Source organism: Oncorhynchus gorbuscha, linkage group LG16 (assembly GCF_021184085.1).
Source record: "Oncorhynchus gorbuscha isolate QuinsamMale2020 ecotype Even-year linkage group LG16, OgorEven_v1.0, whole genome shotgun sequence".
In the NCBI taxonomy this organism is placed as follows: Eukaryota; Metazoa; Chordata; class Actinopteri; order Salmoniformes; family Salmonidae; genus Oncorhynchus; species Oncorhynchus gorbuscha.
Genome location: NC_060188.1, coordinates 8,185,611 through 8,212,752, shown reverse-complemented (window position 1 = coordinate 8,212,752; position 27,142 = coordinate 8,185,611). Strand labels below are relative to the sequence as shown.

The window sequence follows — 27,142 nt, the reverse complement described above, 5'->3', positions numbered from 1 at the left end:
CATTGAAGGTCCCCAAAAACACAGTGGCCTCCAACATTATTAAATGGAAAAAGTTTGGAACCACCAAGACTCTTCCTAGAGCTGGCTTTCTGGCCAAACTGAGCAATCGGGGGAGAAGGGCCTTGGTCAGGGAGGTGACCAAGAATCCGATGTTCACTCTGACAGATCTTCAGACTTCCTCTGTGGAGATGGTTGTCCTTCTGGAAGGTTCTCCCATCTCTGCAGCACTCCACCAGTCAGGCCTTTATGGTAGAGTGGCCAGATGGTAGCCACTCCTCAGTAAAAGGCACAGCCTGCTTGGAGTTTGCCAAAAGGGACCTGAAGGATTCTCGGACCATGAGAAACAAGATTCTCTGGTCTGATGAAACCAAGATGTGACACTTCGCATTCAGGCCAAAGAGTTCAGTCTGGAGGAAATCTGGCATCCCTACGGTGAAGCATGGTGGTGGCAGCATCACGCTGTGGGGATGTTTTTCAGTGGCAGGGACTGGGAGACTAGTCAGGATCAAAGGAAAGATGAACGGAGCAAAGTACAGAGAGATATTTTATGAAAACCTGCTCAGGACCTCAGTCTGGGTAGAAGGTTTACATTCCAACAGGACAATGACTATAAGCACACAGCCAAGACAATGCAGGAGTGGCTTTGAGACAAGTCTCTGAATGTCCTCGAGTGGCCCAGCCAGAGCCCGCATGAAGATCTCTGGAGAGACCTGAAAATAGCTGTGCAGCAACCCTCCCCATCCAACCTGACCGAGCTTGAGAGGATCTGCAGAGATGGGAGAAACTCCCTAAATACAGGTGTGCCAAGCTTGTAGCATCATACCCAAGAAGACTTGAGGCTGTAATCGCTGCCAAAGGCGCTTCAACAATGTACTGAGTAAAGGGTCTGAATACTTATGTAAATGTTTTTTTATTTTTATTAGTTATACATTTGCAAACATTTCTAAACCTGTTTTTGCTTTGTCATTGTGGGGTTGTGTGTGTAGCTTGGGGGGGGGGGGTTGAATCAATTTTAGAATAAGGCTGTAACAAACTGTGGAAAAATTCAAGGGGTCTGAGTCATTTCAGAATGCACTGTATGTGGTTATAACAGTCTATTTCCACTTCTGACTTGAGGAATGATTAAGGACGTACAGTAGGACATGACAAGATGTGCCTTGGAATTCATGGAGAACTCTGGGACTAGTATGCATCCTGCAGATTTTAAATGAATAATAATTCTGTAAATTGCATTGAAATAAATGAAAGCTATGACAGATTAACATCTTTACAGAGCAAATAGTGTTTTTTTAGTTAATTCCATTCAGCACAACTGCATTGTAGAATCAGACTTTTACCTGGGATGTTTTCTACCATCTGCAACATTGTCAATGCGTCATTCAATGAAGGTGTAATTTATTATAGGACAAAGGACAATGCATTCTGACACTGGACAGTTTCCATGAACACTTTGGTTAAAACTGCTTATGCAATATTGATGTTCTTAAGTTTTTTTTTTTTTTGTGGCATAATTTAATGAATGTACTTCAGAAAAGAACATGATAAGTGATTGATATGCCCATGGGGTTAATAATAAAAAGGTTTGATTGGGAAATTAAATCTTGTTATGGTACTATTGTTCGACAGTTTCAGAGCAGACACTTCAAACCGCAACTGTTACATTCAAATCACAGAATTTGTAATAAAAACAAATAAAAAAAATACAAATCAGAGATGAGCTGAAAAATGTAAATACTTCACATAAAAAGACACCACAAACCATTAGGAAAGATATGTCTTCTGTAAACCTGGACACCATTTGTGAGAAAGTCCCAAAAGCTGGTTTGTGAATGCTAAAGTCCATGCTGATCCACACTATATAACTCAGCCACTTTGGGAGGAAAATGGAAGTTGAATAAAATGACTTTCTTTATCGTCAAAAACCGACCCGTCAGAACCCGCCTACTCCTTCAGGGCGCTTGGTGTGTTTCTACTTCATTATCAAATAACAGGTTTCAGCATTAAAGTAATGCTTCAAGTCCATACTGGTATAAGGTGAAAACCTTGGCCTGTAAGCATAAAGCATATCAGAGTAGGAGTGCTGATCTAGGCTCCGTTTTGCCTACTAAATCAGAACGAATAGGATGAGGGACCTGATTCTAGATCAGCAGTCTTACTCTGAGCTGCTTTGTCAATACGGGCCATTGTCAGGTTTGTTCTGAATCAGGTCTGAGGTGGGTGGTGGTGTGTCTCACGACTGGTTGAACTGGTCATCTCCCTGACGTACCAGTCTGGTAGGAAGGAGTACTGAGAGTCTCTGTGGATGGAATAGGTGACGTCTCGGTGTGGATCCCATGAGAACAGGTGCACCACCCTGACAGAAATAAATAACATAGTTAACTAGAGTCAGAATGTTTCTAGGGAAGCTCTTGACTGTCTGCAATAGCAAGTTCTCTTAAGCTTTTTTTAATGGTAGCAGAAAGTAAAGGTTATGAGCACTGTAATAAAATAAGTACTTTAAAAAGAATCTTAACCATATCAAGCATCACCTTGGATCGTCTTCTGTGACCACACTCTTCACAAAGGACAGGAATTCACAGCAGAAGTTCATGCAGACAGTTGGCTTCCAGCAGTTGGTTTCATTCTGTATGAGAGAAGAGACAACCTCTTAGGACAAACAAGCACGCACATTGTTTTTAAACTCACAAAATAGGCATCCTATATTACACAGACCTATTGGGTTTCTGGTAGAAGACCTGTTAAAAATGTGTATGTTCTTTTTCAGAAGAAAATAAAACTGGAACCGTACCTTGATAAGCTGAGATATCTTGGAGATGTGGTAAGTCTCCACAGACACAACCACTCCGTCATGATCACGGAAACCAGCTACGATTCGCGGTACCCCAGGAAGAAAGGACTGGGCCCACCACTTTAGTAGTTTAAACCTGGAAGGAGAACATGCACAAGAGAAAACACACATTTTAACTCTCTTGGGAAAATATTCCAACTGAAGATGTGAGGAGCTAGCCTTGGTTCCAGTTTCATTCTGTGTATATTCATCAGCAAAATGTGTCTTTACCAGACAGTGACAAAAGAACTGGTTACTGGGCAATTCCATGGTAACGGAATTACGCTGAGACTCAGATTTTTCACTTTAAAATGTATGTCTAACAAAAAACATTTAAAAGTTTAACAAACCATACAACTCTATGCACAGAGACTACTTTTAACAATTTACACTGAGAATTTTACAAATACAGGAAGAACTGTGCAGATACAAAGTTTGGTAACGGAATAAAACTGAGAGATTTTACCATAATTCTGTTACATAACTTTGCACCTGCACAATTTTTCAAGTAAATGTTTTTTTTTATTGTGTAAATTGTTCAACATAGTCAGTGTGCATAGAGTTTTATGGATTGTTAAACTTTGAAATCAATGGCTTTTGCTTGGAATACAGTTTAAAGAAAAATATGAGTCTCAGTGAAATTCCGTTAACATGGAATTGCCCAACTGCAGATATCCAGAGATATAAGATATGCAGATGTGCAATCCGTCTCCATAATAGGGGGCAAGTGCAGAGTGTATCTGTGGATAGTTTACCTGTGGAAGTTGCTGCGTTGTTTGGGGGTGGAGATTTCCAGTGAGGTCTTCATCTCGATGTAGTTGGCTGGAGGAGACGGGGCCTTGGGGTCTTTGTCCCGACAGTCCACCTCGCCAGAGAACAGCAGTCTGTGCTCGGCTAGCCGGGTCTGGACTACAGTGCAGAAGGCCTCGTTGGTGTTTACAACCCCACCTGGATCTGGAAGACTCTGGGCGTCATCTGAAAGAAGTTTACATACATTTCAAAACAATCCAAGTCCTCCAACTACCATCTCAAGTATGAGAAATATTATGCATTTCTGGGTGTAGGCTTTTCAGGAACTGTACACCAATCTCAAGTGATACTGATATTAAACCATCAATAAAAACCATCAGCAATCAATCATCTGAAAGTCCACCACAACATGCAGTGGCTTGCGAAAGTATTCACCCCCTATTTTTACTATTTTGTTGCCTTATAACCTGGAATTAAAATGACTTTTTGGGGGGTTTGTATATCATTTGATTTACACAACATGCCTACCACTTGGGCATGCATAAATATTCACCCCCCCCCCCAAAGTCAATACTTTGTAGAGCCACCTTTTGCAGCAATTACAGCTGCAAGTCTCTTGGGGTATGTCTCTGTAAGCTTGGCACATCTAGCCACTGGGATTTTTGCCCATTCTTCAAGGCAAAACTGCTCCAGCTCCTTCATGAATGGGTTCCGCTGGTGTACAGCAATCTTTAAGTCATACCACAGAATCTCAATTGGATTGATGTCTGGGCTTTCAATAGGCCATTCTAATACATTTGAATGTTTCCCCTTAAACCACTCAAGTGTTGCTTCAGCAGTATTCTTAGGGTCATTGTCCTGCTGGAAGGTGAACCTCCGTTCCAGTCTGAAATCTCTTGAAGACTGAAACAGGTTTCCCTCAACAATTTCCCTGTATTTATTCATTCCTTCAACTCTGACCAGTTTCCCAGTCCCTGCCGATGAAAAACATCCCCACAGTGAAGCGTGGTGGCAGCATCATGGTGTTCTCGGGGTGATGAGAGGCGTTGGGTTTGCGCCAGACATCGCGTTTTCCTTGATGGCAAAAAAGCTACATTTTAGTCTCATCTGACCAGAGTACCTTCTTCCATATAATAATAATAATATATGCCATTTAGCAGACGCTTTTATCCAAAGCGACTTACAGTCATGTGTGCATACATTCTACGTATGGGTGGTCGCGGGAATCGAACCCACTACCCTGGCGTTACACGCGCCATGCTCTACCAACTGAGCTACAGAAGGACATATGTCTGGGGAGTCTCCCACATGCCTTTTGGTGAACACCAAACGTGTTGGCTTATATTTTTCTTAAGCAATCTATTTTTTCTGGCCACTTTTCCGTAAAGCCCAGCTCTGTGGAGTGTACGGCTTAAAGTGGTCCTATGGCCAGATACTCCAATCTCCGCTGTGGAGCTTTGCAGCTCCTTCAGGGTTATCTTTGGTCTCTTTGTTGCCTCTCTGATTAATGCCCTCCTTGCCTGGTCCGTGTGTTGTGTTTGGGTGGGCGGCCCTCTCTTGGTATATATCTTAATAGTATATATATATTTTAATGGTGCTCCATGCGATGTTCAAAGTTTTTGAACTTTTTTATAACCCAACCCTGATCTGTACTTCTCCACAACTTTGTCCCTGACCTGTTTGGCATGCTCCTTGGTCTTTATGGTGCCCCTTGCTTAGTGGTGTTGTAGACTCTGGGGCCCTTCAGAACAGGTGTATATATACTGAGATCATGCAACAGATAATGTGTCACTTAGATTGTACACAGGTGGACTTTATTTTACTAATAATGTAACTTCTGAAGGTAATTGGTTGCACCAGATCTTATTTAGGGGCTTCATAGCAAAGGAGGTGAATACATATGCACGCACCGCTTTTTTTCATTACAATTCATAATTTTTGACTATTTTGTGCATGTCCATTACATGAAATCCAAATAAAAATCCATTTAAATTACAGGTTGTAATGAAACAAAATAATGCCAAGGGGGAAAAATGCCAAGTGGGATGAATAATTTTGCAAGGTACTGTAACAACTCAGTGCGTACAGCAAAAGAGGAATACAATAAGCCATCCTCTACCTGCACAGGTGTACTGTTCAAATTTGTACCCCCAGTACATCATCTCCTCGTGTCTCTCGGTGCGGTTCTCCCGGTCCCGGCGTGCAGCCTCCGTCTCCACCTCACTGATGTACAGTGTCCCCCCCATCCTGGTCACAGCCAGCAGCCAGCCCTCCCGGGTCTCATAAGGCGTGGTCAACAGCTTGGTTAGGTGGCCGCGCCATGTCACAATGTCTACACCTAATGCACTGGTAGGAGAGGTTGATCAAAGAATACATGTCTGTCAGAACACACAGGTTAATATAGTCACAGTCATTCCTTGTGACTAGGAATCACAGAATTGACTGAGGATATTGTGTGTGTGTATATTGAATATTGTGTCCATCACAACTGATCCCATTCTGAAATGTTTAAGGCCTTGATGACTGACAATTAGTGGGCATATATCTGTATAACTAGACAGAAAGGTGTTGCTATTGATGAATAATGTATCAATCAAAATAACATCTCTTAAACTGACACTAGTGGTGCTTACCATGGGGAAGAAGAAGCAGCTGTGTCCTTCGACTGCAGCTTGGACCTGTTTGCCAGGATCCATCTGAGGATGTGGTCCAGTTTCTCCTTCACCCTGTCGTCCCTCTTGACGAAGCGGCCCCTGTACCCGTCCCTCAAGTCGAAGTTAGGACAACTCTTCTCCGGCTCCACGTAGTAACGCAGCTGCCGGGCATCATTGAAAAACCTGCGCTCAGAGTCCAGGGAGAAATGTCCCACCTCCACAGGCTGTTTGTATAAGGGGAAGTCTCTCTCGTACAGCTGTCGTTGTATGCTCAGGCTCTGGGTTGGGGGGCTAGATGGGGGTGTTGAAGGGCCAGCCGGGTGATGGTTCTGACCGGGTCTGAAGCGCTTGTGTTGGAAATGGCCTCTCCCACTGTCATCCATGTCTCTCTTGAATGTTGACTGGTGGTTGTCGTGGTGATTGGAGTTTGGATGTTGGGGTCTGTGGTGGGACTGGTGGCGTTGGTCCATGGTGATCTAGGAAGAGACAAATATATCTAGTTAATAATCATTCAAATTACAATCGAATAGTCAGTGTCTGACTCAATCTCTTCCAATCTTTCCTTTTTGTATACTACTCCTAATTAAAAGCCCAAAGCAGTCCAAATGTGACTTTCCTGTGTTTTTTTTAACATATTGCCACACTTTGAAGTGTGTGAAATTAAAAAATGATAATGCCCTTTTAGCTGTTTGAAAAGACTGCCTGAAATGTCAGTCTATTTAGGTGGGATGGAGTTTTAGCCTGCCTGGTGTAGATGAATTAATAGACAAATAAAAAAGGGAGTTCCAAACCTGGAGAAAAACAGACGAGGTTGGCTTAGATTGCTGACAGGAGGAAGGATGGCGGAAGCAGACACACTGATGTGGATTGGGAATCTAATGGCGGTAGAATCAAGGACAATTTGAATATTGTCCAAAATAATGGAAAATGGAGCAAGATAGGGCTGAGAATGACCCTTCTTATCTTGTAGGAGTGCGGTTTGTTAATGACGAGCAGCTGATCGGATTACTAATCTTGAAGAATCCATTTGATACAGTCAGGTCCATAAATATTTAGACATTGACCAAGGTATTATTGTTATTCTAGCTGTCTACCACAGCATATTGTAGTTGAAATTAAATAATGAATATGAGCTTTCATTTGAGGGTATTTACATCCAAAACGGGTGAACGGTGTTGGAATTACAACACTTTTTATATGTGCCCCCCCCCCTTTTTAAGGGACCAAAAGTAATTGGACAATTGGCTGCTTGGCTGTTCCATGGCCAGGTGTGTTTTCCCCTCATTAGTTAATTTACAAGTAAGCAGATAAAAGGTTTAGAGTTTATTTCTGGTGTGTCATTTGCATTTGGAATCTATTGCTGTTAACCCTCAATATGAAGTCCAAAGAGCTGTCACTGCCAGTGAAGCAAGCCATCCTTAGGCTGAAAAATCTAAACAAACCCATCAGAGAGATAGCAAAAACATTAGGTGTGGCCGAATCATCTATTTGGTACATTCTTTAAAAGAAAGAACGCACTGGTGAGCTCAGGAACACCAAAAGGCCAGAAAAACTATGGAAAACAACTGTGGTGGATAACAGAATAATTATTTCCCTGGTGAAGAAAACCCTTCACAACAGTTGGCCAGATCAAGAACACCCTCCAGCAGGTAGGCATATCTGTGTCAGAGTCAACAATCAAGAGAACACCAGAGTAAATACACGGTCTTCAAGATGTAAAACCATCTGGAAGACCAGATTAGAGTTTTCCAAACAACATCTAAAAAAGCCTGTACAGTTCTGGAACAACATCCTATGGACAGATGAGACAAAAATCAACTTGCACCAGAATGATGGCAAGAGAAGAGCATGGAGAAGGGAAGGAACTGCTCATGATTCGAAGCATACCACCTCATCTGTGAAGCATGGTGAATGCAGTGTTATGGCGTGGGCATGTATGGCTGCCAATGGAACTGGTTCCCCTGAATTTATTGATAATCTGACTGCTGACAAAAGCAGCAGGATGAATTCTGAAGTGTTTAGGGCTATATTATCTGCTCAGATTCGGCCAAATGCTTCAAAACCATTGGATGGTGCTTCACAGTGCAGATGGACAATGACCCAAAGCATACTGAATAAGCAACCCAATACTTTTTTAAGGCAAAGAAGTGGAATGTTCTGCAATGGCCAAGTCAATCACCTGACCTGATTCCAATTGAGCATGCATTTCACTTGCTGAAGGCAAAACGCCTCAAGAACAAGCAGCAACTGAAGATAGCTGCAGTAAAGGCCTGGCAGAGCATCACCAGGAAAGAAACCCAGCATCTGGTTATGTCTATGTGTTCCAGACTTCAGGCAGTCATTTGCAACCAAGTATTAAAACTCACAATTTAATTTATTATTGTTAGTTTGTCCAATTACTTTTGAGCCCCTAAAATGGGGGGGACCACCTACAAAGTGCTGTAATTCCTCCACCGTTCACCCGATTTGGATGTAAATACCCTCAAATTAAAGCTGAAAGTCTGCACTTTCAGGTCATCTTGATTGTTTCCTTTCAAATCCTTTGTGTTGGCATTGTGTGTTGCGTCTCACCCAAGTTGATAAGTTTGACATGTTGTGTGTGTCTCTTAGAACAGGGCACCCCTCAAGGGGGTAATATCTGGCGTCTCGTGGGAAGTCGATGCACGTCGGATGAATTGTGTGGTGAATGATGAAAAGGTGAAGAGTCTATTTGTTCTTTTGTGGAGTCTCTCCCTACTCAAGTGCAGTTGGGGTATATAAACTACAGAGTCAGAGTATTTATCCCAAGAACAATGCAGTCTGATCACTGTAAAGCTTTTGGACATGTTTCAAGTGTTTTCAGAAGGGAGAAGACGAGATGTTCAAGTTGTGTAAAAAATCATGTAATGTGTTTTAAAAGTGATGAAAATGTTGCAATTGTGGTAGGAACCATGAAGCAAGGTCATTGGAATGCCCGACAAGGAAGAAGGAGAATGAGGTGGCCAAAGTCAGGGCTGTCTAGAGCATTTCATATGCAGCAGCTGTTAAAATGGTTGAGTGTTCGAATGGTGCTCGTCGCCATGGTGGTGGATAGGCCTTCACTGCAGGTTGCAGCGGTTGACTTTCACCAGCAGGACCCAAATATTTAGAAGGTTAAGAAGGTGGACTTTGTGGCCTTTATAGCTATGGTGATTAATGGTAGTGCCAAGGTGGAGAGAAAGTCCAGGAAAATAGATATCATTGTGGATGCGGCGGAGCGGTTCCTGGGATTGAAACATTTCTCAGCGGAGGATGGAGTATTGTCACAAGCTGTACCACCCTCTCAGGCCCTAGAGCCTGTGAAGGGAGATATTGAGATTTGAAGGAAGGAAGTCAAATAAAATGTTATTAGTCACGAGCACCGAATTCAACCTTACAGTGAAATGCTTTCTTACAAGCCCCTAACCAACAATGCAGTTAAAAAATATGGATAAGAATAAGAAATAAGGCCTCCCGGGTGGTGCAGTGGTTAAGCGCGCTGTACTGCAGCGCCAGCTGTGCCACCAGAGACTCTGATGCAAATAGTCTGGGTAGGCATTTGATTAGTTGTTCAGGAGACTTATGGCTTGGGGGTGAAAGCTGTTTTGAAGCCTCTTAGACCTAGACTTGGCGCTCCGGTACCGCTTGCCCTGCAGTAGCAGAGAGAATAGTCAATGACTAGGGTGGCTGGAGTCTGACAATTTTTTGGGCCTTCCTTTGACACCGCCTGGTATAGAGGTCCTGGATGGCAGAAATCTTGGCCCCAGTGATGTACTGGGACATTCGCACTACACTCTGTAGTGCCTTGCGGTCGTAGGCAGAGCAGTTGCCATACCAGGCAGTGATGCAACCAGTCATGATGCTCTCGATGGTGCAGCAGTAGAACCTTTTGAGGATCTGATAACCCATGCCAAATCTTTTCAGCCTCCTGAGGGGGAATAGGTTTTGTCGTGCCCTCATCACGACTGTCTTGGTGTGCTTGGACCATGTTAGTTTGTTGGTGATGTGGTCACCAAGGAACTTGAAGCTCTCAACCTGCTCCACTACAGCCCCGTCAATGAGAATGAGGGCGTGCTTGCTCCTCCCTATAGGCTGTCTCGTTGTTGTCTGTGATCAGGCCTACCACCGTTGTGTCATCAGCAAACTTAATGATGGTGTTGGAGTCGTGTTTGGCCTGGCCAAGTTTTGTTTTGTTTTTGTCAATGTACTATTTTTATTTGGGTGGATTAAGTTAGTTTTCGATGTCATGTATGGTTTTGGTGTTTTCCTTGGTTTTTCAACCCATCCAGTTGGTGGCGGCAAAACAACTTTCGGTGTTCTAGTCTGCCATAAAACCCACAGAAGAAGAAGAAGTTCCAAACCTCTCTGCCAAGAGGTTGGTTTTCCCCTCCCCACTCCTAGCAACATTCTTGTTTGAGAAATTGCTCTTTGGTAATAAGCTATTTTAGTTTATTTTTTATTTGAATTCAAAACAATCCCTGTAATGTACTTGATTGTTACCCAAATGATTTGATAGACTTTTTTAAATAAAAAAAAATAAAAAAATAATGTCTGCATTGGACCTTTAACTGATCTGGAAGAACAGGATGGATAGATGGAGAGACAGAATGGGTCAATCACATTGCTTCTTCCTATTTATTAATGGAGACTGCAGTCTTTCTAGAAAATGTTTAGACATCGCTCTCCTTTGGGATGCAAACCACAGAAGTAGGCTGGCTAGCTAACTAGCATACAGTATGCAGCAATAACATAGACACCGGACCCAAACCTTCGGCTTCTGCCACTGCTGTCTCGTATGACTGGCTGAAAGCACGCGTAACTAAATTAGGTAGTTATGTGGACTAGATAGGTAATATCACTGTATTGGTTGTTACATAAATACTGTAATATGTTACATCAGACGTAATAACAGATAAAAAAAATAAAAAAATAGACTACCCTCCAGTCAATGTAACTTCAGCATTGCAAATGCATGGCTAGCGAGCTAGTTAGCTAGCTAACAGTAAATGCACAATGGTATTAACTTTAGTAGCAGTTTCCTTCAACACAATAAACTGCATGCATGATACATTATGTTATGCATGCTACTTTCTATGTTTTGATCAAGCAACGCAGATGCAACTCATTTTGCAAAATGTGAATTTACTCACCACCGTCTTATTAGCTAGCTAGCTAACGTTACTTCTGTTTTGCAGGATGTGTAACAGTTGATCCTGACGGATAGGTGGCGGTATGTTTCGGAGTCGGGTGCTGTCTTGTCATTCTGACATAATAATTTTGTCCGGTGTGTTTAAACGATTGGGAAATCTTGTTTGACCAAGAGTTGCTACAGAAATGCTTACTACTTTAAGCCAGGTATGGACATTCATTTTATTGCTAGTGAATATACTTATGGAAAACGAACCAATATTTCGTAATAGTACCGTTATTATAAAGTTTACCGTAGTAGACAAATGGCTAGAAGCTCGTTTATTTTAACGTTAGCATGCTGCTGTCTGTCTTCATAATAACAACTAGCTACTGTAGCTAGCCACTAACGTTAGCACTCCACAACGATTGTTAATGTTAATTGTTAATGTTTTCATGCCTCTCAGTTATGAACCGAAAACGGGCCCTTATATCAGACACGTTTAAAGTGAACAAACGAAGAGTTGGCAATGAGAAGCAGTTTGGAGCTGTCAAGAATGGAGAAGGTGCTTTTCCTCAAACTTAAATGTAGCTATCTAACTAAATGTGTCAGTGTTTGACTTGTTGTCCGTCTCCTTTCTTGTCCCTTTCTTTCCCCAGCGGGACCACTGGACGTCAAAGCCACCCTGCAGGACCTTATGACATTATTCCCACGCAAACTCTTCAATGACGCCCTTCCACAAATTGTCCTAAAACACCAACTCTACAGCATACACAATGATAGGACCCAAGTGGACAGGCAGCTTGTAAGCGCAATGAATATTGCTGGAGCAGTGTTCTTCAATCCGGGTGGTCTCAATCAAATGTGTTATTATTATTTTATTTTTTTTACCTTTATTTAACTAGGCAAGTCAGTTAAGAACAAATTCTTATTTACAATGACGGCCTACACCGGCCAAACCCGGATGACACTGTACTGGGCACTAACAAAAACCTCAACACTTTGTTGGTCTCCAGGACTGGGTTTGAAGAACACTACTAGTCCTGGAGAAATATTCAAATGTGTTGTCAATTTAGACCATTGCCTTGGTAGATCCATCTTCATTTTCATCATCTCTTTGTTAGAGTGACTTGAGGGAACAGGGGGAGCTGTTGATGTTCCAGCTGGGCTTTGACGCCGAGGCCTTTGGGTTGGTGTTCGCTGCAGACTACAAGGCTAAAGTCCTGGCTGGGGAGGAGGGGAGAGGGACACGGGGCACAGTGGATAAATTCCTGGAGAAAGTGCTGCCCTCCTGCAATGACCTGAGCTTCAATAAAGACAAAATGCTGAAGGAGTTTCTCTTCACAGACTCAGAGATAACGTACGATGGAAATTGCTTTTTTATTTATTAATCTTGGTCTCTTCATGTATTGAAAGTCTTTGTTTGAAGTCGCTCTGGATAAGAGCGTCTGCTAAATGACTTAAATGTAAATGTAAATGAATGCGTTTATGCTATAGCTTGTTTGCCAGACACAGATTAAGCCCAGTCCTGGGCTAAAAGGCTATGTCAATGGAGATTCTCTATTATACATGATTTTCAGTCCTGGTCTAGGCTTGATCTCTGTCCAAGAAACCGGCACTGTGTGTGAGATATATATTTTTTTATGTTTGAGAGGGTGGTCATCTATGCTGCATCTTATCCTTTTCATGTATCTGAAAGTCTCTGCTTGGATGCATTTGCTCCATTGTAAATGAGTCACTAATAACTTGTGCTATTTCCCACCCAGGCAACTGGTGAAGTCGGGGGTTCTGACTGTGAGGGACGCTGGCAGCTGGTGGCTCTCCATCCCCAACTCTGGCAGATTCACCAAGTACCTAATACAGGGTCAGCTACCAAACAAAGAAGTAATTAGCACTACTTTGCTAATGGAGTGTTGACTGTTTACTATCTTCCTCCCCCTGACCCAGGTCGTAAAGCTGTGCTGGGCATGGTTAAGAAGTCCAAATATAATGAAGTCTTAAAGGCAGAACTGGAGGAGAGGCAGACCAACTCACAGGTTAAATTCCAGATCAAGTACCACATCCATGACATCATTGGTGCAGAGCTAGTAGAATGGTGAGACTGGGTTTCATGTCAGTAGGACCAAGAGTTTTCCCTGAACATCATGACACTCTTACACACACCCACCACTTATGCTGCTGCCATATTGTTTCCTATTATGATCTGTCCTGCTACCAGTCACTTTCTCCTAATCTATGCCTACATGTACATATCTACCTCAACTAATCAGGTATCCCTGCACATTGTAAGTCTGGGACTGACCCTGTATACAGCTTACATGTTCCTTTTTTTTCTCCTGGCTTTTAACTTGTACTCTTTTGATGACTTAAATGTAAATGTAATATTGACTGAATACTGGGAAGGGCTTGCAAGTTAAGCATTTTACTGTACCTGTGCACGTGACAACTTGGAACTTGACTCCTGGGCGTAGCTATCAACTATTCTTGTCGACTGACGTATCTAATACAATTGGTCATGTTGTACCCACCTTACCAGCTCTTTTCTTTTTTTTAGTATACCCACAACTTCAGGAACATTGTTACGGTGTGTGGACTACTGAACTCAACTGACTGAATGGATACAACCTGTTTCATGGAAGAAACCCTTAAAGCAACTGAACATGACGAGAGGCCATGTTACACCAAATTAATCTGGTTAATCATTTGTTATTGCCTTGTTTTTCTGGATTTTTTTCCTGCCAAATAAGTAAACCCAAAGTGAAACCTTGTAGGTTGAAATGCCAATGGTGTAAAATAAAGCCTTGTCTGGTTTGTGAATCGTTTTATTAAAGGTTCATTTACATTACATTTAAGTCATTTAGCAGACGCTCTTATCCAGAGCGACTTACAAATTGGTGCATTCACCTTATGACATCCAGTGGGACAGTCACTTACAATAGTGCATCTAAAACTTAGGGGGGGTGGGGTGAGAGGGATTACTTAACCTATCCTAGGTATTCCTTAAAGAGGTGGGGTTTCAGGTGTCTCCGGAAGGTGGTGATTGACTCCGCTGTCCTGGCGTCGTGAGGGAGTTTGTTCCACCATTGGGGGGCCAGGGCAGCGAACAGTTTTGACTGGGCTGAGCGGGAGCTGTACTTCCTCAGTGGTAGGGAGGCGAGCAGGCCAGAGGTGGATGAACGCAGTGCCCTTGTTTGGGTGTAGGGCCTGATCAGAGCCTGGAGGTACTGAGGTGCCGTTCCCCTCACAGCTCCGTAGGCAAGCACCATGGTCTTGTAGCGGATGCGAGCTTCAACTGGAAGCCAGTGGAGAGAACGGAGGAGCGGGGTGACGTGAGAGAACTTGGGAAGGTTGAACACCAGACGGGCTGCGGCGTTCTGGATGAGTTGAAGGGGTTTAATGGCACAGGCAGGGAGCCCAGCCAACAGCGAGTTGCAGTAATCCAGACGGGAGATGACAAGTGCCTGGATTAGGACCTGCGCCGCTTCCTGTGTGAGGCAGGGTCGTACTCTGCGGATGTTGTAGAGCATGAACCTACAGGAACGGGCCACCGCCTTGATGTTAGTTGGTTCCTTGTTGACTGTCCTTGTTCACTTGTTTTAAGACAATTGCAACGTGTGGACCCTACAACCAGCTATACTTATGCTCGGAGTCCTCAAAGGAGGAAGTACAATAGCACGTCAGTCCTTAAGAAAAAGCTTAAACACTAATTGCAAAACTAAGTGCTGTAACTACTGTAAATATGAATTCCTCAATTGAGAAGCTAAGTACTGACATGAATACCTCAAATGTAAAGGCAAAGTAAATGCACACAGTAAGTTTAATTCAAATTTAATGGTTCTCAAAGTGACAAATTGCTTTATTCATAAAACCAAAGGGCCACAACATTGGCTCAGTTGGAGCGCAGCTTGATGCCTGAATAACAGTTACATCTTGTAGGTCATATGTAAATGCAAAAATATAAAATGTATCAGTATATGTAGCACATTTCATGCCATCTGCATTAATTACAAAAGGCTAGACTTATAGGAAAATTAAAGGTTTATTTGTAGTTGGTAAACAATATAGCGTTCATAGTTTGTTTAAAAATACAGTGAGTGATTAACTTCAGTGGAATTTTAAAAATACAAAAATGGCCAATTGAATTCAAATGATAACCAAAGATGAATATATACACACTACGTCGTTACTGACTAGCTTAGTTACCGTTACAACATTCCTCAGTCATTTAAATGCTCTCTCCTTTGTGGCTACTGTAAATCAAATGGGCTATTCACAAAAAAAATTAACCGAAGAAATCGCTGCATGAATGGTTTCTGATAAATGCCCAAAGACTAATATAAAAGATGCTTTTATCTCACATCGACACCCAAAACAGTCCTCACATCCAATCTTCTCATATAAAGTCGCAAGCTTTGTTTTTCTCAGGTAACGATTCAGTTCAGACAGTACAGGGAGGACACAGCAGGAGCGGGTGGGGGATACAACATTTTTGACTAACAGGTTCAACCGTGCAAGGAGGCACGCCAGCTCTCCCATTAAATACTGAAGGATCACGCTTTTTCCAATCGACAAAAAGCACTTGGCTAGACCAGTGTTTCCCAAACTCAGTCCTAGTCTAATTAGATTTATGGTACATTAAATTAGTAGTTGGAGGTGAAAATAAAATTGGTTATGCTATTAACTTGGCTAGTTCTGGATTTCCATGTTATAAAGAATGCCACCCCACAAATAGAATGCCATCTTAACCATGTAACCGTTAACTGCAATACATCATGCCAAATTATTAGCAGTACTGTTAAGGAGGTAAACCTAAAAAAATAGCAACAAGTTTAGTGTCTGTCTGCTGTACAGCTTCTAATATCTGCAGTGTGCAGTTTGGCAAATTCACACTCCACCCAAAACAACCTCTAAAGACTAAACAATATGGACTACGAGTAAGAGCAACAAATCAAAAACATTTCATCATCCTTCTCACAGAAGTTTAAATCCATTTTTAGAAGGCCTCTGGAATTTCTTACACTTCAGTGATGTCACCCATTCCTAAACCTATCTGTATGTTCAGTTTCTTTTAACAAAGGAACAGTTTGTCCCAGTGCTGTACTAGTAGAGACTAATATATTATATATAAAAGGAAAGATTCCGAAGTAAAATGCTTTTGTGTCTGCGTTGTCTGTCTCACTGCCCGGCGAGTGCCCACTTCCTGACACTTTCTGTCTGCGGGGTTCTAGAGCAGGGAGCACTTCCTTCTCCTCTTCTTGACGGGCGGGGGGCAGAGGACCGCCCGGATGGCCTCGTCAAACACAGTCTTCAGGCCGCGCTGGGTCAGGGCTGAGCACTCCAGGTACTTCACCGCACCTGAGCAACAGGAGAGAGAATGAGGAGACTGTTACTACTAAATGCATGGCTCTGAAGGGTGTGCATATGCAGTCCAAGCAGGAGAGAAGCCAGTTACTCTTCACTCACTCTCTTTGAGACATCACTTTCTAAAGCCTTACTCGGAGAGCATGACTACATCCTAAGTAATGCATGAGTCTAACCACTTTCTCCTGGTTGAGAAGGATATCTGCATTCAAAGCATGAATTGTCCCTAACAGTAAACGCACTCCCTAAACCTGCATTCATTGTCACTGATAGACACTGAACACATACCGATCTCTTTGGCCATGGCCAGGCCCTGGGGGTAGGTGATAGGGGTGAGCTTCTTCTCCCTGAGCTTCTCAATGGTGTCCTTATCGTCCCTCAGATCCAACTTGGTGCCCACAAGGATGATGGGCGTGTTGGGGCAGTGGTGCCTGACCTCTGGGTACCACTATGAAGAGAGACCACATCGGGCATGTCACTTTCATAGGGTTCCCATTCAATTTGTCATTACAGTTTCCACGACTTTTCAAAAGGTTGATCAATATAACCAGTAAAAATCAGTTTAATCTTATGAAGAATCAATATGGACTGTCTTTTCCTAAATGCAGCTCTGAAAAATAGAGCTAGACAATATAAATGTGTTTGAACTGAACATCATGTGCTGTAGACAAGCTCCTTGCATTGAATTCTTAAGAGCTATGATGAGTTGCTTCAAACAGGGCACCCACCTTGGCACGGACGTTTTCAAACGAGGCAGGACTCACGAGGGAGAAACAGATAAGGAACACATCCTGGAGAGGGAGAGAGAGGGGGGAGGGGAATAATCTCAGTCAGTACCTGTGATAATCACTTCCGTAATCACAGTGTTCCTTACATACAAAGGTGTGTGTTTCCTTATATCTAAAACATCTTTATTATTACCCACAGAGACGAGGACTATGCTATTTTTGACAGAATGTCCTGAAAGTACACAAAGGATTCATTTCAAACAAAACAATAGTAAGGAAGTTTCAGCTGTTCCCATGGCAATGCATGTCTGGTCTGTCAATCTTACAGTCTGTGGGTAGGAGAGGGGGCGGAGTCTGTCGTAGTCCTCCTGTCCTGCTGTATCCCAAAGGCCCAGGTTGACTGGTTTTCCATCCACCATCACATTGGCAGAGTAGTTGTCAAACCTGTAGGGATCAGTCAACCGCTATGAGTTTGGGTATAGGCTAATAATCAACTGCAGACAACAAAGGAGAGAGAAGTGTATCCTATTTAACTTGATGTGAAAACCTAAAGTGCCTAGCTGTATGTATCAGACTAACTATAAATCATATTTCTAGAAGGGAATAGAAGAACATCTATAGATCAACAGGTGAAACAATAAAGCATCTCCCCACCTCTTTTGGTAGAAAGCTGAAGGATGGCCCTGGAGAAATGTAACCATTTCAATTCAGACTAACCTATAGATGCAAGGACTGACCATCCAAGATATCAAAATGATAGACCAATTTAGACCTGTGACACCAAGTTAGGGCAATTAATTATCAGGTAGAACAGAAACCAGCAGGCACCAAACCTCATGGGGTAAGAGTTGAATACCCATTCAGTGTTGGTTTACATTTACAATAATTACAAACATTGGAGTTAAACAAATATACATTTTGGGTTCTGCTGGGGTATGACAGTTAAACTAAGGTCATGGGGCATTTATCAGTTATATTCTTTAAGAATGAATGGGTCTCTCTCATTCATTTAAAAGTCCAAAAATGGAAGTAGCAGCTGCAGATTTCCCCTTTAACATTATTATTTGAATGTTTTACAGTACTCCCTCTTATGAAGAACTGGTTCAAACTGGTGAAAAACTCTTGGCAAATCTGACCAGTGACCATCAATAATAGAAAACCTGGTCACTTATCTAAACCAGTTTATGTCACTGATACAGATCAACATAACAAGTTAGTGCCAGGTCAGATAAGACCTAAAAACCCTTCTGGTAATTTATGTTGCTGTGTTTTCCCCAAGTATTTCTTCCCCTAAGGGAGCGCACACACCCCAACGAATGTCGATCTGTCGGCCATCTGCCGTTTGTTTGGCGGGGGGGACAACCCCGCCAGTGAACGTCTGACTGACAACATTTTCATGTGATTCTACATGTACAATTGGTTACGTCTGGCACTCTGTTTAGAGATGCTAAGTACTCTTGGCAGGCAAACGCTACCAGTATGATGCTAAGGCCCCCAGGTTAGCATGATTAGCATCCCAAGCTGCCAACAAACATTTTCCCACCAAATCCAATTGAAATCTTATTTGCAAGTTTAGGTGGGGGCAAAAGATAGCTATGTAGAGATTCCCTCCCTACCTAGCCTGAATAATGGTTGTGGAGACTGAGACAAGGGGAGAATTAGAGGGGTGTGGTGCTGGGGGTGTCTGGCTTCAGGCGGTTCCCAGGCCAGACCTCCCAACCGGGGGCTGTAGAGGTACTCACACTGTGGGGATGTACTCTCCAGGGAAGGCGTTGGTCGTGTAGCTGATCAGCAGACATGTCTTACCCACAGCTCTGGAAGAGGAGAAAATAAAAGGCACATGTCAATGTTATGAAACAAATCTTAGGTGTGCATGCCATATGCCAATTTTATAGCATGATGTCGATCCTCTGAAAGAACCATGCTTAAGACATGGCTATGGTCTATTATAGAGGGCATTGAGGTCCCTACCAAACTTGAATCTGGGTGGATGGACAACACACACTTCAAAATCTACCTTGAATGATTGAATGCCCTGCAGCCAGGAACTCAGACTTGGTTCAAATGAGTAAGGTTGAGATTAGGCCTAGCCTCAGCCAAGATGTCTGATGCCATGCTCTACACGTTAATACATTGATGATCACACATTGATGATTAGAGGTCGACCGATTAATCGGAATGGCCGATTATTTAGGGCCGATTTCAAGTTTTCATTTAAAAAAATCAGAAATCTGTATATATTTTTTACACCTTTATTTAATCAGGCAAGTCAGAACACATTCATATTTTCAATGACGGCCCAGGAACGGTGGGTTAACTGCCTTGTTCATGGGCAGAACGACAGATTCAGGGATTCAATCTTGCAACCTTACGGTTAATTAGTCCAACGCTCTAACCACCTGCCTCACAAGGTGCCTGCCTGTTACGTGAATGCAGTAAGAAGCCAGGGGAAGTTGCTAGCTAGCATTAAACTTAATCAATCATAATCACTAGTTACTACACATGGTTGATGATATTACTAGTTTATCTAGCGTGTCCTGCGTTGCATATAATCGATGCAGTGCACATTCGCGAAAAAGGACTGCCGTTGCTCCAACGTGTACCTAACCATAAGCACCAATGCCTTTCTTAAAATCAATACACAGAAGTATATATTTTTAAACCTGCATATTTAGCCAGTTTTAAAAATCAGCCGATTAAACAGCATCTGCTTTTTTAAATCCTCCAATAAATCGGTATCGGTGTTGAAAAATCATAATCGGCCGACCTCTATTGATGATCACACATTTCACACCAACTCAAGTCCGTAACTCTTTGAAATGTGGCCAAGTTACTATTTCAAAAGATAAAAAGCTAGCCGACGAATGGGAGTGGACAGTTATATTACCTCCTTTAATCAAAGAATAGAACAGTTCAGCCGTGGTTCCATCTATGACATGTGGGCTTTAGTTTCTCCTGCTGCCTACAATATCCACCACACCCAGCCCAGAGGGTACATACTCTGTTGTGTACACCCTCCCCTCCCCCCTACACATTATGAGGAGTGCCCAAACAGATCAGAGTTTTTCTGATACGGTCATCCAAAAGTGCACAGTTATTTGAATGGCTAAATACCAGCCAGGCGAGGAACAGGTTTGACCAGCACCACTAGGGTTACTAAAATATGTTACCAAGTTTGTTGCCTATTTGTTGGGTAATACCTACCTACCAACCACTAGCAAAGGGTTTGTATCTACCTGGTTAGCAAACAGAGGTTGGTGAAGTGCAGTGAGTCACCACGTCTTATTACCAGGCTCACACCTCTGGTTTGACCTGAGGCCATTTAACTTGGTTGGGAACGGCAAACATCAAGGAGTTATACAGTCTAGATGAAATACTCCCTATGATCCAGACATTAATATTCATATATAGAGTGAGTCAGTCCATCTGTAATGGTCTGGGATAGTTGAATGCATTCAGTGGGTAAGTGACTAGGTATCCCCTTTCCCTCTATACTTCACACCTGGAAAAATGTTTCTATGGAAACATTAGCTTGCTGGCAAAGATGAACTGTTTTCACAATTTAGATTCAATAAAATAACCAAGTAAACAATGACAGAAATAAACTGGAGACAAGGTTTACTTGAGCCCCAAAAATACAAAAGCTTAAAATACAGCTTGCCAAGTACCTCAACTCCTCCATTAAGTTGAGTGCAGTTTTGAAAGGAACATCCGAATCAATACTTCAAAAATATACATTTGTAAACCCTTACATGTATCTATGTTTGTCCTCTGTTGCGTGGCTTTATTTGTTTGCTTTAAGCCCTACATTTTAATAAAATGTTCATCAAATACAATCGCTGACTGTTTCCATGATGATTCAATTGGCACAAGCGCATTTGCGCGGAGTTGCCATCATACAGCAACAGGGAAACAGTCGGTGGTTGTATTTTATTAGCGTTTTATTAAAAAGTATGATTTCAGCAAACAAATGGCCTGCAACAACAGAGGACAAACACAGGTACACGGTAAGTGTTTAATCATTTACATTTTTAAATATCGACTTATAGTTACTAGTGATGGGGAAAATCGATAGTTACATATCGCAATATAATTTTTGGGCAACATTATAGCCGTATTTTACTCCAAGTACCGACTTGTAAAAAAAACAAAATAATAAATTGGTAGCGGAGTTGGGATACTTGGCTAGAATATAGACATGTTTCAGCATCGGAATGTACACAGCTATGGCAGAGCAGTGATTTAATTCATTAAGTTTACACACCCACTTAATTTAGTCACATTGATGGGGACTAAAACCAGCTGATTCACAAATAACAATTGTGAGAATAAGCATGTATTTGCTTGCGTAATGTTGGATTGTAATTGAACTTGTTAGTTTGGTAGTTACCTAGCCTTTAGCTAACTTTTCACCTAGCTAACTACCGTTAGCTAGCAAGTTAACACAGCTATATTATTTATTTATTGACATTCACACCAAATATAGATAGTTACTTAGCTATAATGGTACATCGTGTATTTTTAGTTAGTAAACGTTCATAAACTTACCCGTCCCCAACCACGACACACTTTATGGCCTGCATTGTTCCGGACCGTACTACCAGACTGGTCCAGATGCGTCGCAAGTCCTTTTTACTAGGCTTGGGTGCTAGCTTAGTTACCCACTATTTTGTCTTAAATAGTTCAAACTTGAAATGTCTGTAGTTATTTGGTCAAAGTAAGACTGATTGACAAGGTTAATGTGTGTCTTTTCGAAAGTGTCCGATATTTCCGGAAAAAATATATATTTTTTGAAGTGATCTTGCTACATTCCCATACTTTCTCAACTGGAAATTATGGAGCAAACAGCTGCTACCACCCATTGAGGGAAAAAACAGAGCTGCGTTTTTACGTCGCAATACGGTGCGGAACTATCCGTTCACCGGGTCACTTCCGGTTGCTTTAGACGCCCACGCACGGATTTAAATCACTGATGTGCAGTAGTTTAATTATAAAACAAAAGACAGTACATTGTGAAAAACGAAAGAAGCATGAAATTAAGAAAAGGGATATGAACTTGTATCTTTCACACAACATACGTCCAATTATTAATAAGTAAGTTAGCCGTTTGAAAACGTGTACCAAAATACACTTTTGAGAAGCTGTAGCTCAGTTGGTAGAGCATGACGCTTGTAACGCCAGGGTAGTGGGTTCGATCCCCGGGACCACCCATACGTAGAATGTATGCACACATGACTGTAAGTCGCTTTGGATAAAAGCGTCTGCTAAATGGCATATATTATATTATTATTATTATATTATATATTATTATATTATTATTATATATTTAGAAGTGTGAACAACTTTCAGTTTTCAGGTAGCGTGGAGTTAACAGAAGATAATATGCTGACATCGTGATGTTGATATACGGTATGGTATGCAAAGGTATCTGGTATACATAGTAACCAGAACAGTATACGAGAGACTAGTTTATCCAAATGATTATATTCTCCAAAAGAATAACAAGAGTATTTACGGACACCATAGACAGTTACACCATGATGACGTTGCCGGATATCATTTGCATTGCAACTTCCGTGAGTCACACTAATGTTCCGTTTGACCAAAACTGGAAAAGAATGGTGGATTTTTCAGTTGGGGTGGGGTACCTCGTCAAAAGACGAAAATATTAATGTTAAAAACTCCAGACAACGATTGCAGTATGCACTGTTGTATCTTCTTAACTTGTAAATAAGATTCCGGTGGTAAATAACAATCTCCGTTGTAGACATTGTTTTATGGCGGGTCTGTCTTATTTAGTGTTCCGTTTTTCGGGGTCCGCTGGTCGGACTTATGGGGTGTTTTCTAAAGGATTGACGAGGACTTTGTTGATATTTTTTGATCTCGCGTGGCGACTGCGAATCAGATTCCCATACCTCTACCTCATCGCTTCGATGATGTTCAATGTGCGATTACAGGTAAACATATTCCCGGCTAACCTTGCACCTAAACGGTGCATACAGTTAGCTAAAGCGAACATTTTATCTTCACAGATTGACTGAGCTATTTTAGCTACTAGCTAACGTTCGTTAACGCGACAGCTAAATAAAAAATTAAGGTAATTTGCTAGTTTGCTAGCTAATCTAAGAAGCCACAGCATAAGGTTTGGCAATGCAAATCAAGTTTGAAGTACAGTATCGCGTCCATAAAGGAGGCAGATTTAGACAGCCACTGCCCACTTTGACACGTCATGCTTTGTTGAATGTCATTTCTTGTTTTCATACCTTTACAATATGTCAGATTTCCCATTTTTAGCTAACTGTCTTTGTATTTTCCTATTTGCAGGTCCATATTGAGATTCACTGAGTGTGTTACAACTGCCACAATTGAGGACCCAACACCCCTGACTGCTCATTAGTGGGCATCTTCAGTCAGAACTTCCCAAAGAGACCCTGCAGACCTCACACAATCAACAATGTGGAAGAGGGCACTAGTATCAGGGGCCAGTGTGACAATGTGCAATGTTACACGACCGTTGTCTCAGCCACCCCTTGTCATAGGAACCCAGTGCCTTTGCATGGGAAGGACACCATGATGATGTCATTAACATTGGCCACCGGGGTGTGCAGAGATCTGTGAGGTTGTACTGGGATATATCCCTCACAGCCACTCGCCACCAGAGATTGTTGAGCTACCCATCTGGTCAGAGGAGACATAGGAAAGGATGACCAGTGGAATTCGACACTGCCTTTTTGTCGCAGACCACAAGGAGGACTGAGAAACAAAAATTACAATGACAACAACGGAATGAATGTTTTTGGAACCTTTCTTATTTCTTCTTCCTCTTAGAGTTCTGTTTGATGTGTTCATCAGTGCTCATCTGTAGTTGTCTCCGAAGGAAAACTGGAAACTTGTCATAGTTCCCCTCATAATGAAACACAAGTATCCACTAGCTTGCATCTCCACCGCATGACATAAACCAGTGCATGTTTTCTATTTTCAGTGGTTTGGGCATTTTTTTTGAGCGGTTTTGGAAAAGTTTGTTTGCCAATGGAACGATGGTGCAGTGAGTTGGAAAGTGGAAGAGGATACATTTCAGTGTAGGTCAGCAGGCCTATTGTTACAACCTTTCAGTGTAGCTCAGCAGGCCTATTGTTACAACCTTTCAGTGTAGCTCAGCAGGCCTACTGTTACAACCTTTCAGTGTAGCTCAGCAGGCCTACTGTTACAACCTTTCAGTGTAGCTCAGCAGGGCTACTGTTACAACCTTTCAGTGTAGCTCAGCAGGGCTATTGTTACAACCTTTCAATGTAGCTCAGCAGGGCTACTGTTACAACCTTTCAGTGTAGCTCAGCAGGGCTACTGTTACAACCTTTCAGTGTAGCTCAGCAGGGCTATTGTTACAACCTTTCAATGTAGCTCAGCAGGGCTACTGTTACAACCTTTCAGTGTAGCTCAGCAGGGCTACTGTTACAACCTTTCAGTGTAGCTCAGCAGGGCTACTGTTACAACCTTTCAGTGTGGGTACGGTCACCTTTCAGTTATAGAAATGGCAAGGTGCTTGTTGTGTAATGTGCATCCTTAGTGTCACTTCTTCTCACTGATTTGGAATGGAATGTTGCAGTGTAGGTGTCAGACAAACAGGAAGGATCCAGGAAAGGAATGACTGCATGACACACAAACACACACTTGTCAACCACTTCTCTATTGGTCAATGGAGCTAACGAGGTGGCATTTTAGATTTTAAATAAATGGTTTATGATTTTGAGGTATGCATTCATCCTTATTTCTCAGTAAAGTGTTTGTGGGTTTTGTCAATTCTCGAGTCACTGTATTAAAAGGGCAAGGAATTTAATATGGTTGTACCTCCTTGGAAACAATAAATTATTAAACAATCAACTATTTCTGTCATTTTATATTCTATGAAATTACTTTTAGGTTATAATCTTCATCATCTTGGATTCATACACAAACCTCTACCCTTCTACACCCTCATGGTAATGTTTATTTCAGTGGGTAAGATCTATAGTAAGGATTTTTGTGTTAAATCTGTTATTTAACCCGTATATTTTATCCAATCCATTATTAGAGAGTGTCCAGAGGGCATAGCAGAGATACCATTTCAAAGAACAGTGTGACTATTGAGGTCATTCATTCATCCTCTCAAAATGGATTACATAGCCCACAGATGATTTACAATGTGGATCAATTCATTTAATTAAAAGTGGATTTCAGACAATTTAATTACAGTCAATTCAACATATCCCCTTATGGATGGAGCAGGACATTGTCTGCAATCAAGATGATCCATTGGTCCATTGAGCTGTTAAAGATTGTCTTAGAAACATATTGTAAGGGAGTGAACATTATATAAGGGTTACATGGAGAAAATCAGACCTCTGAAATGAAAATGGTTCGCCCTTCCTTCAGCAAAACATAAGAACAAGTGACCCCCTATACCTAAAATGAGCATTTAAATAAAGTGAATAGCAGAGAACATGCCATTTACCCTCACTTCTTGGACAGACCAGAACATTAGATATGCAGTTTTAGAAACTGTTCTTCATCCTGTAAACATTATATGGCAACTCAGGAATGTTGACAGCAAGAGTAAGGGTGGAAAGATCTCCTTTATTGTAAAAACATGAATCTTTCATCCTATTTGCAGGACCAATAAAAAATGTCCTTTTATAAAATAATGTACATATTAGCAGAATTGTTTTAATACCGTGCAAATTCCCCAAATCACAGGCTGAGAATGGATAGAGAGAGAGAGAGAGAGAGAGAGAGGCCTATGTGTTCATCTTAACATATTTCTCCCTATTTGCAAATAATAAAATCTGAGACGTCATTAGGAATCTGAGCATATTACTTTCAAAACTTTCCACCCCAGACAGAGTAGACCTGTTACTGATGCAGAAAAAATGTAAGCTGCTGGCTAGGGTTTCCCTAAAATCTGTCTGGGTTTAAACATATTCTATTGTACAGAAAGTGAATAGCTTAATCAATTGATAGTGACAGAATTCAAGTAAAAAAATGTGTCTCCTCAGCTATATAAGGTTGTAGCTCAGCATCTGAATGTCAAAGAAATGAAACAATAATATCCCCATATGCATGGGAGTCTTTCCTTGGTATTTTACAGCTTGTTTCTAGCATAAAGCATTGCGGACCAAATCACTGTTATAGATATATAATCGCATCCATTTTATTTTCTTCCAAATCTTAAGCAAACAAGAGGTAGGTCTGTGATTTTTGCCATTTTCTTTCATAAGAATAGGCCTATGGTAAACCCTCTCATACCTCTTCATTTCGAGTCTCGGTTTTAACTTAATAGCTTATGGATATAGCAGCCTATAGCCTAATTTTGTCTGTCAAACAGGAAGCCTACCTCTTATTTCTTAAATAGGTAGAAATAGGCTCCAACACAAAGCCCTGTTGTTGTTAGTAAAATGAAGTCCAATTAAAATGAAGATGTTGAAATTAATTATGCCTACTCAAATTTGCCTACTTTCAGCCCCATGAGCTGTCCATTTTAGATTGCTTGTGCCGTAGCTGCAGCTTCAAGTTTCAGCACCAGTTACTCAAATCTGTCTTATTGTGAGGTCAATAACGCTGATAAATAGGCCTACACAATGGGAAAGAAACATATTGTTTTAAATCAAATCAATTATAGTAGTAGCAAGCTATCAAAGTTGACCTCCGGTCCTCCTTCTCATCG

General features: G+C 41.7%; 4 protein-coding genes across 7 annotated transcripts; 2 read left to right on the top strand and 2 right to left on the bottom strand.

Annotated features, from left to right (window-relative positions):
• Nucleotides 1–1,488: 1,488 nt before the first annotated feature.
• dxo (decapping exoribonuclease) lies at nucleotides 1,489–11,468 on the bottom strand. Of its 2 annotated transcripts, none has more exons than XM_046305742.1 (7): nucleotides 11,379–11,468; nucleotides 6,211–6,707; nucleotides 5,697–5,923; nucleotides 3,583–3,802; nucleotides 2,789–2,924; nucleotides 2,529–2,623; nucleotides 1,489–2,353 (listed from the first exon to the last, which is right to left on the bottom strand). In XM_046305742.1, the coding sequence occupies exons 2-7, from the start codon at nucleotides 6,699–6,701 to the stop codon at nucleotides 2,203–2,205; spliced, it is 1,320 nt and encodes a 439-aa protein (XP_046161698.1). In that variant the 5' UTR covers nucleotides 6,702–6,707; nucleotides 11,379–11,468; the 3' UTR covers nucleotides 1,489–2,202. The 2 variants fall into 2 exon arrangements, with proteins under 2 accessions (XP_046161698.1, XP_046161699.1); XM_046305743.1 differs by lacking the exon at nucleotides 11,379–11,468 and adding an exon at nucleotides 7,023–7,165.
• On the top strand, nucleotides 10,900–14,167 carry stk19 (serine/threonine kinase 19). 3 transcript variants are annotated; one of them, XM_046305745.1, is made up of 8 exons: nucleotides 10,900–11,056; nucleotides 11,424–11,583; nucleotides 11,823–11,921; nucleotides 12,016–12,161; nucleotides 12,481–12,716; nucleotides 13,123–13,220; nucleotides 13,304–13,451; nucleotides 13,911–14,167. In XM_046305745.1, the coding sequence occupies exons 3-8, from the start codon at nucleotides 11,825–11,827 to the stop codon at nucleotides 13,954–13,956; spliced, it is 771 nt and encodes a 256-aa protein (XP_046161701.1). In that variant the 5' UTR covers nucleotides 10,900–11,056; nucleotides 11,424–11,583; nucleotides 11,823–11,824; the 3' UTR covers nucleotides 13,957–14,167. The 3 variants fall into 3 exon arrangements, with proteins under 3 accessions (XP_046161701.1, XP_046161700.1, XP_046161702.1); XM_046305744.1 differs by having other exon boundaries at nucleotides 10,909–11,077; XM_046305746.1 differs by lacking the exon at nucleotides 11,823–11,921 and having other exon boundaries at nucleotides 10,909–11,077.
• A 1,209-nt stretch (nucleotides 14,168–15,376) lies between these two features.
• Nucleotides 15,377–22,332, bottom strand: rac1b (Rac family small GTPase 1b). Its single transcript, XM_046304030.1, has 6 exons — nucleotides 21,994–22,332; nucleotides 19,188–19,259; nucleotides 17,772–17,889; nucleotides 17,446–17,508; nucleotides 17,006–17,165; nucleotides 15,377–16,711 (listed from the first exon to the last, which is right to left on the bottom strand). Exons 1-6 carry the CDS (start codon nucleotides 22,026–22,028, stop codon nucleotides 16,581–16,583), a joined length of 579 nt encoding a protein of 192 aa, XP_046159986.1. The 5' UTR covers nucleotides 22,029–22,332; the 3' UTR covers nucleotides 15,377–16,580.
• A 674-nt stretch (nucleotides 22,333–23,006) lies between these two features.
• On the top strand, nucleotides 23,007–25,323 carry LOC123998834 (small integral membrane protein 10-like protein 2A). Its single transcript, XM_046304031.1, has 2 exons — nucleotides 23,007–23,402; nucleotides 23,770–25,323. Exons 1-2 carry the CDS (start codon nucleotides 23,223–23,225, stop codon nucleotides 23,788–23,790), a joined length of 201 nt encoding a protein of 66 aa, XP_046159987.1. The 5' UTR covers nucleotides 23,007–23,222; the 3' UTR covers nucleotides 23,791–25,323.
• Nucleotides 25,324–27,142: the final 1,819 nt, after the last annotated feature.

What these genes read in the sequence shown, in the direction of transcription:
- dxo (XM_046305742.1), bottom strand. Translation starts at nt 6,701, where the DNA reads ATGGACCAACGCCACCAGTCCCACCACAGACCCCAACATCCAAACTCC. An exon ending in CAACGCAGCAACTTCCACAG is followed by an intron (nt 2,925 to 3,582) that starts GTAAACTATCCA and finishes TTCTCCTTCCAG; the next exon opens with GTTTAAACTACTAAAGTGGT. An exon ending in GTCACAGAAGACGATCCAAG is followed by an intron (nt 2,354 to 2,528) that starts GTGATGCTTGAT and finishes TATTTCTGTCAG; the next exon opens with GGTGGTGCACCTGTTCTCAT.
- rac1b (XM_046304030.1), bottom strand. Translation starts at nt 22,028, where the DNA reads ATGCAGGCCATAAAGTGTGTCGTGGTTGGGGACGG. An exon ending in TGTGTCGTGGTTGGGGACGG is followed by an intron (nt 19,260 to 21,993) that starts GTAAGTTTATGA and finishes CTCCTCTTCCAG; the next exon opens with AGCTGTGGGTAAGACATGTC. An exon ending in CCCTCTCCTACCCACAGACT is followed by an intron (nt 17,509 to 17,771) that starts GTAAGATTGACA and finishes CTCCCTCTCCAG; the next exon opens with GATGTGTTCCTTATCTGTTT.
- stk19 (XM_046305745.1), top strand. Translation starts at nt 11,825, where the DNA reads ATGAACCGAAAACGGGCCCTTATATCAGACACGTTTAAAGTGAACAAA. An exon ending in AGCTGTCAAGAATGGAGAAG is followed by an intron (nt 11,922 to 12,015) that starts GTGCTTTTCCTC and finishes TTCTTTCCCCAG; the next exon opens with CGGGACCACTGGACGTCAAA. An exon ending in TTCACAGACTCAGAGATAAC is followed by an intron (nt 12,717 to 13,122) that starts GTACGATGGAAA and finishes TTTCCCACCCAG; the next exon opens with GCAACTGGTGAAGTCGGGGG.
- LOC123998834 (XM_046304031.1), top strand. Translation starts at nt 23,223, where the DNA reads ATGGCGGGTCTGTCTTATTTAGTGTTCCGTTTTTCGGGGTCCGCTGGT. An exon ending in TGTTCAATGTGCGATTACAG is followed by an intron (nt 23,403 to 23,769) that starts GTAAACATATTC and finishes TCCTATTTGCAG; the next exon opens with GTCCATATTGAGATTCACTG.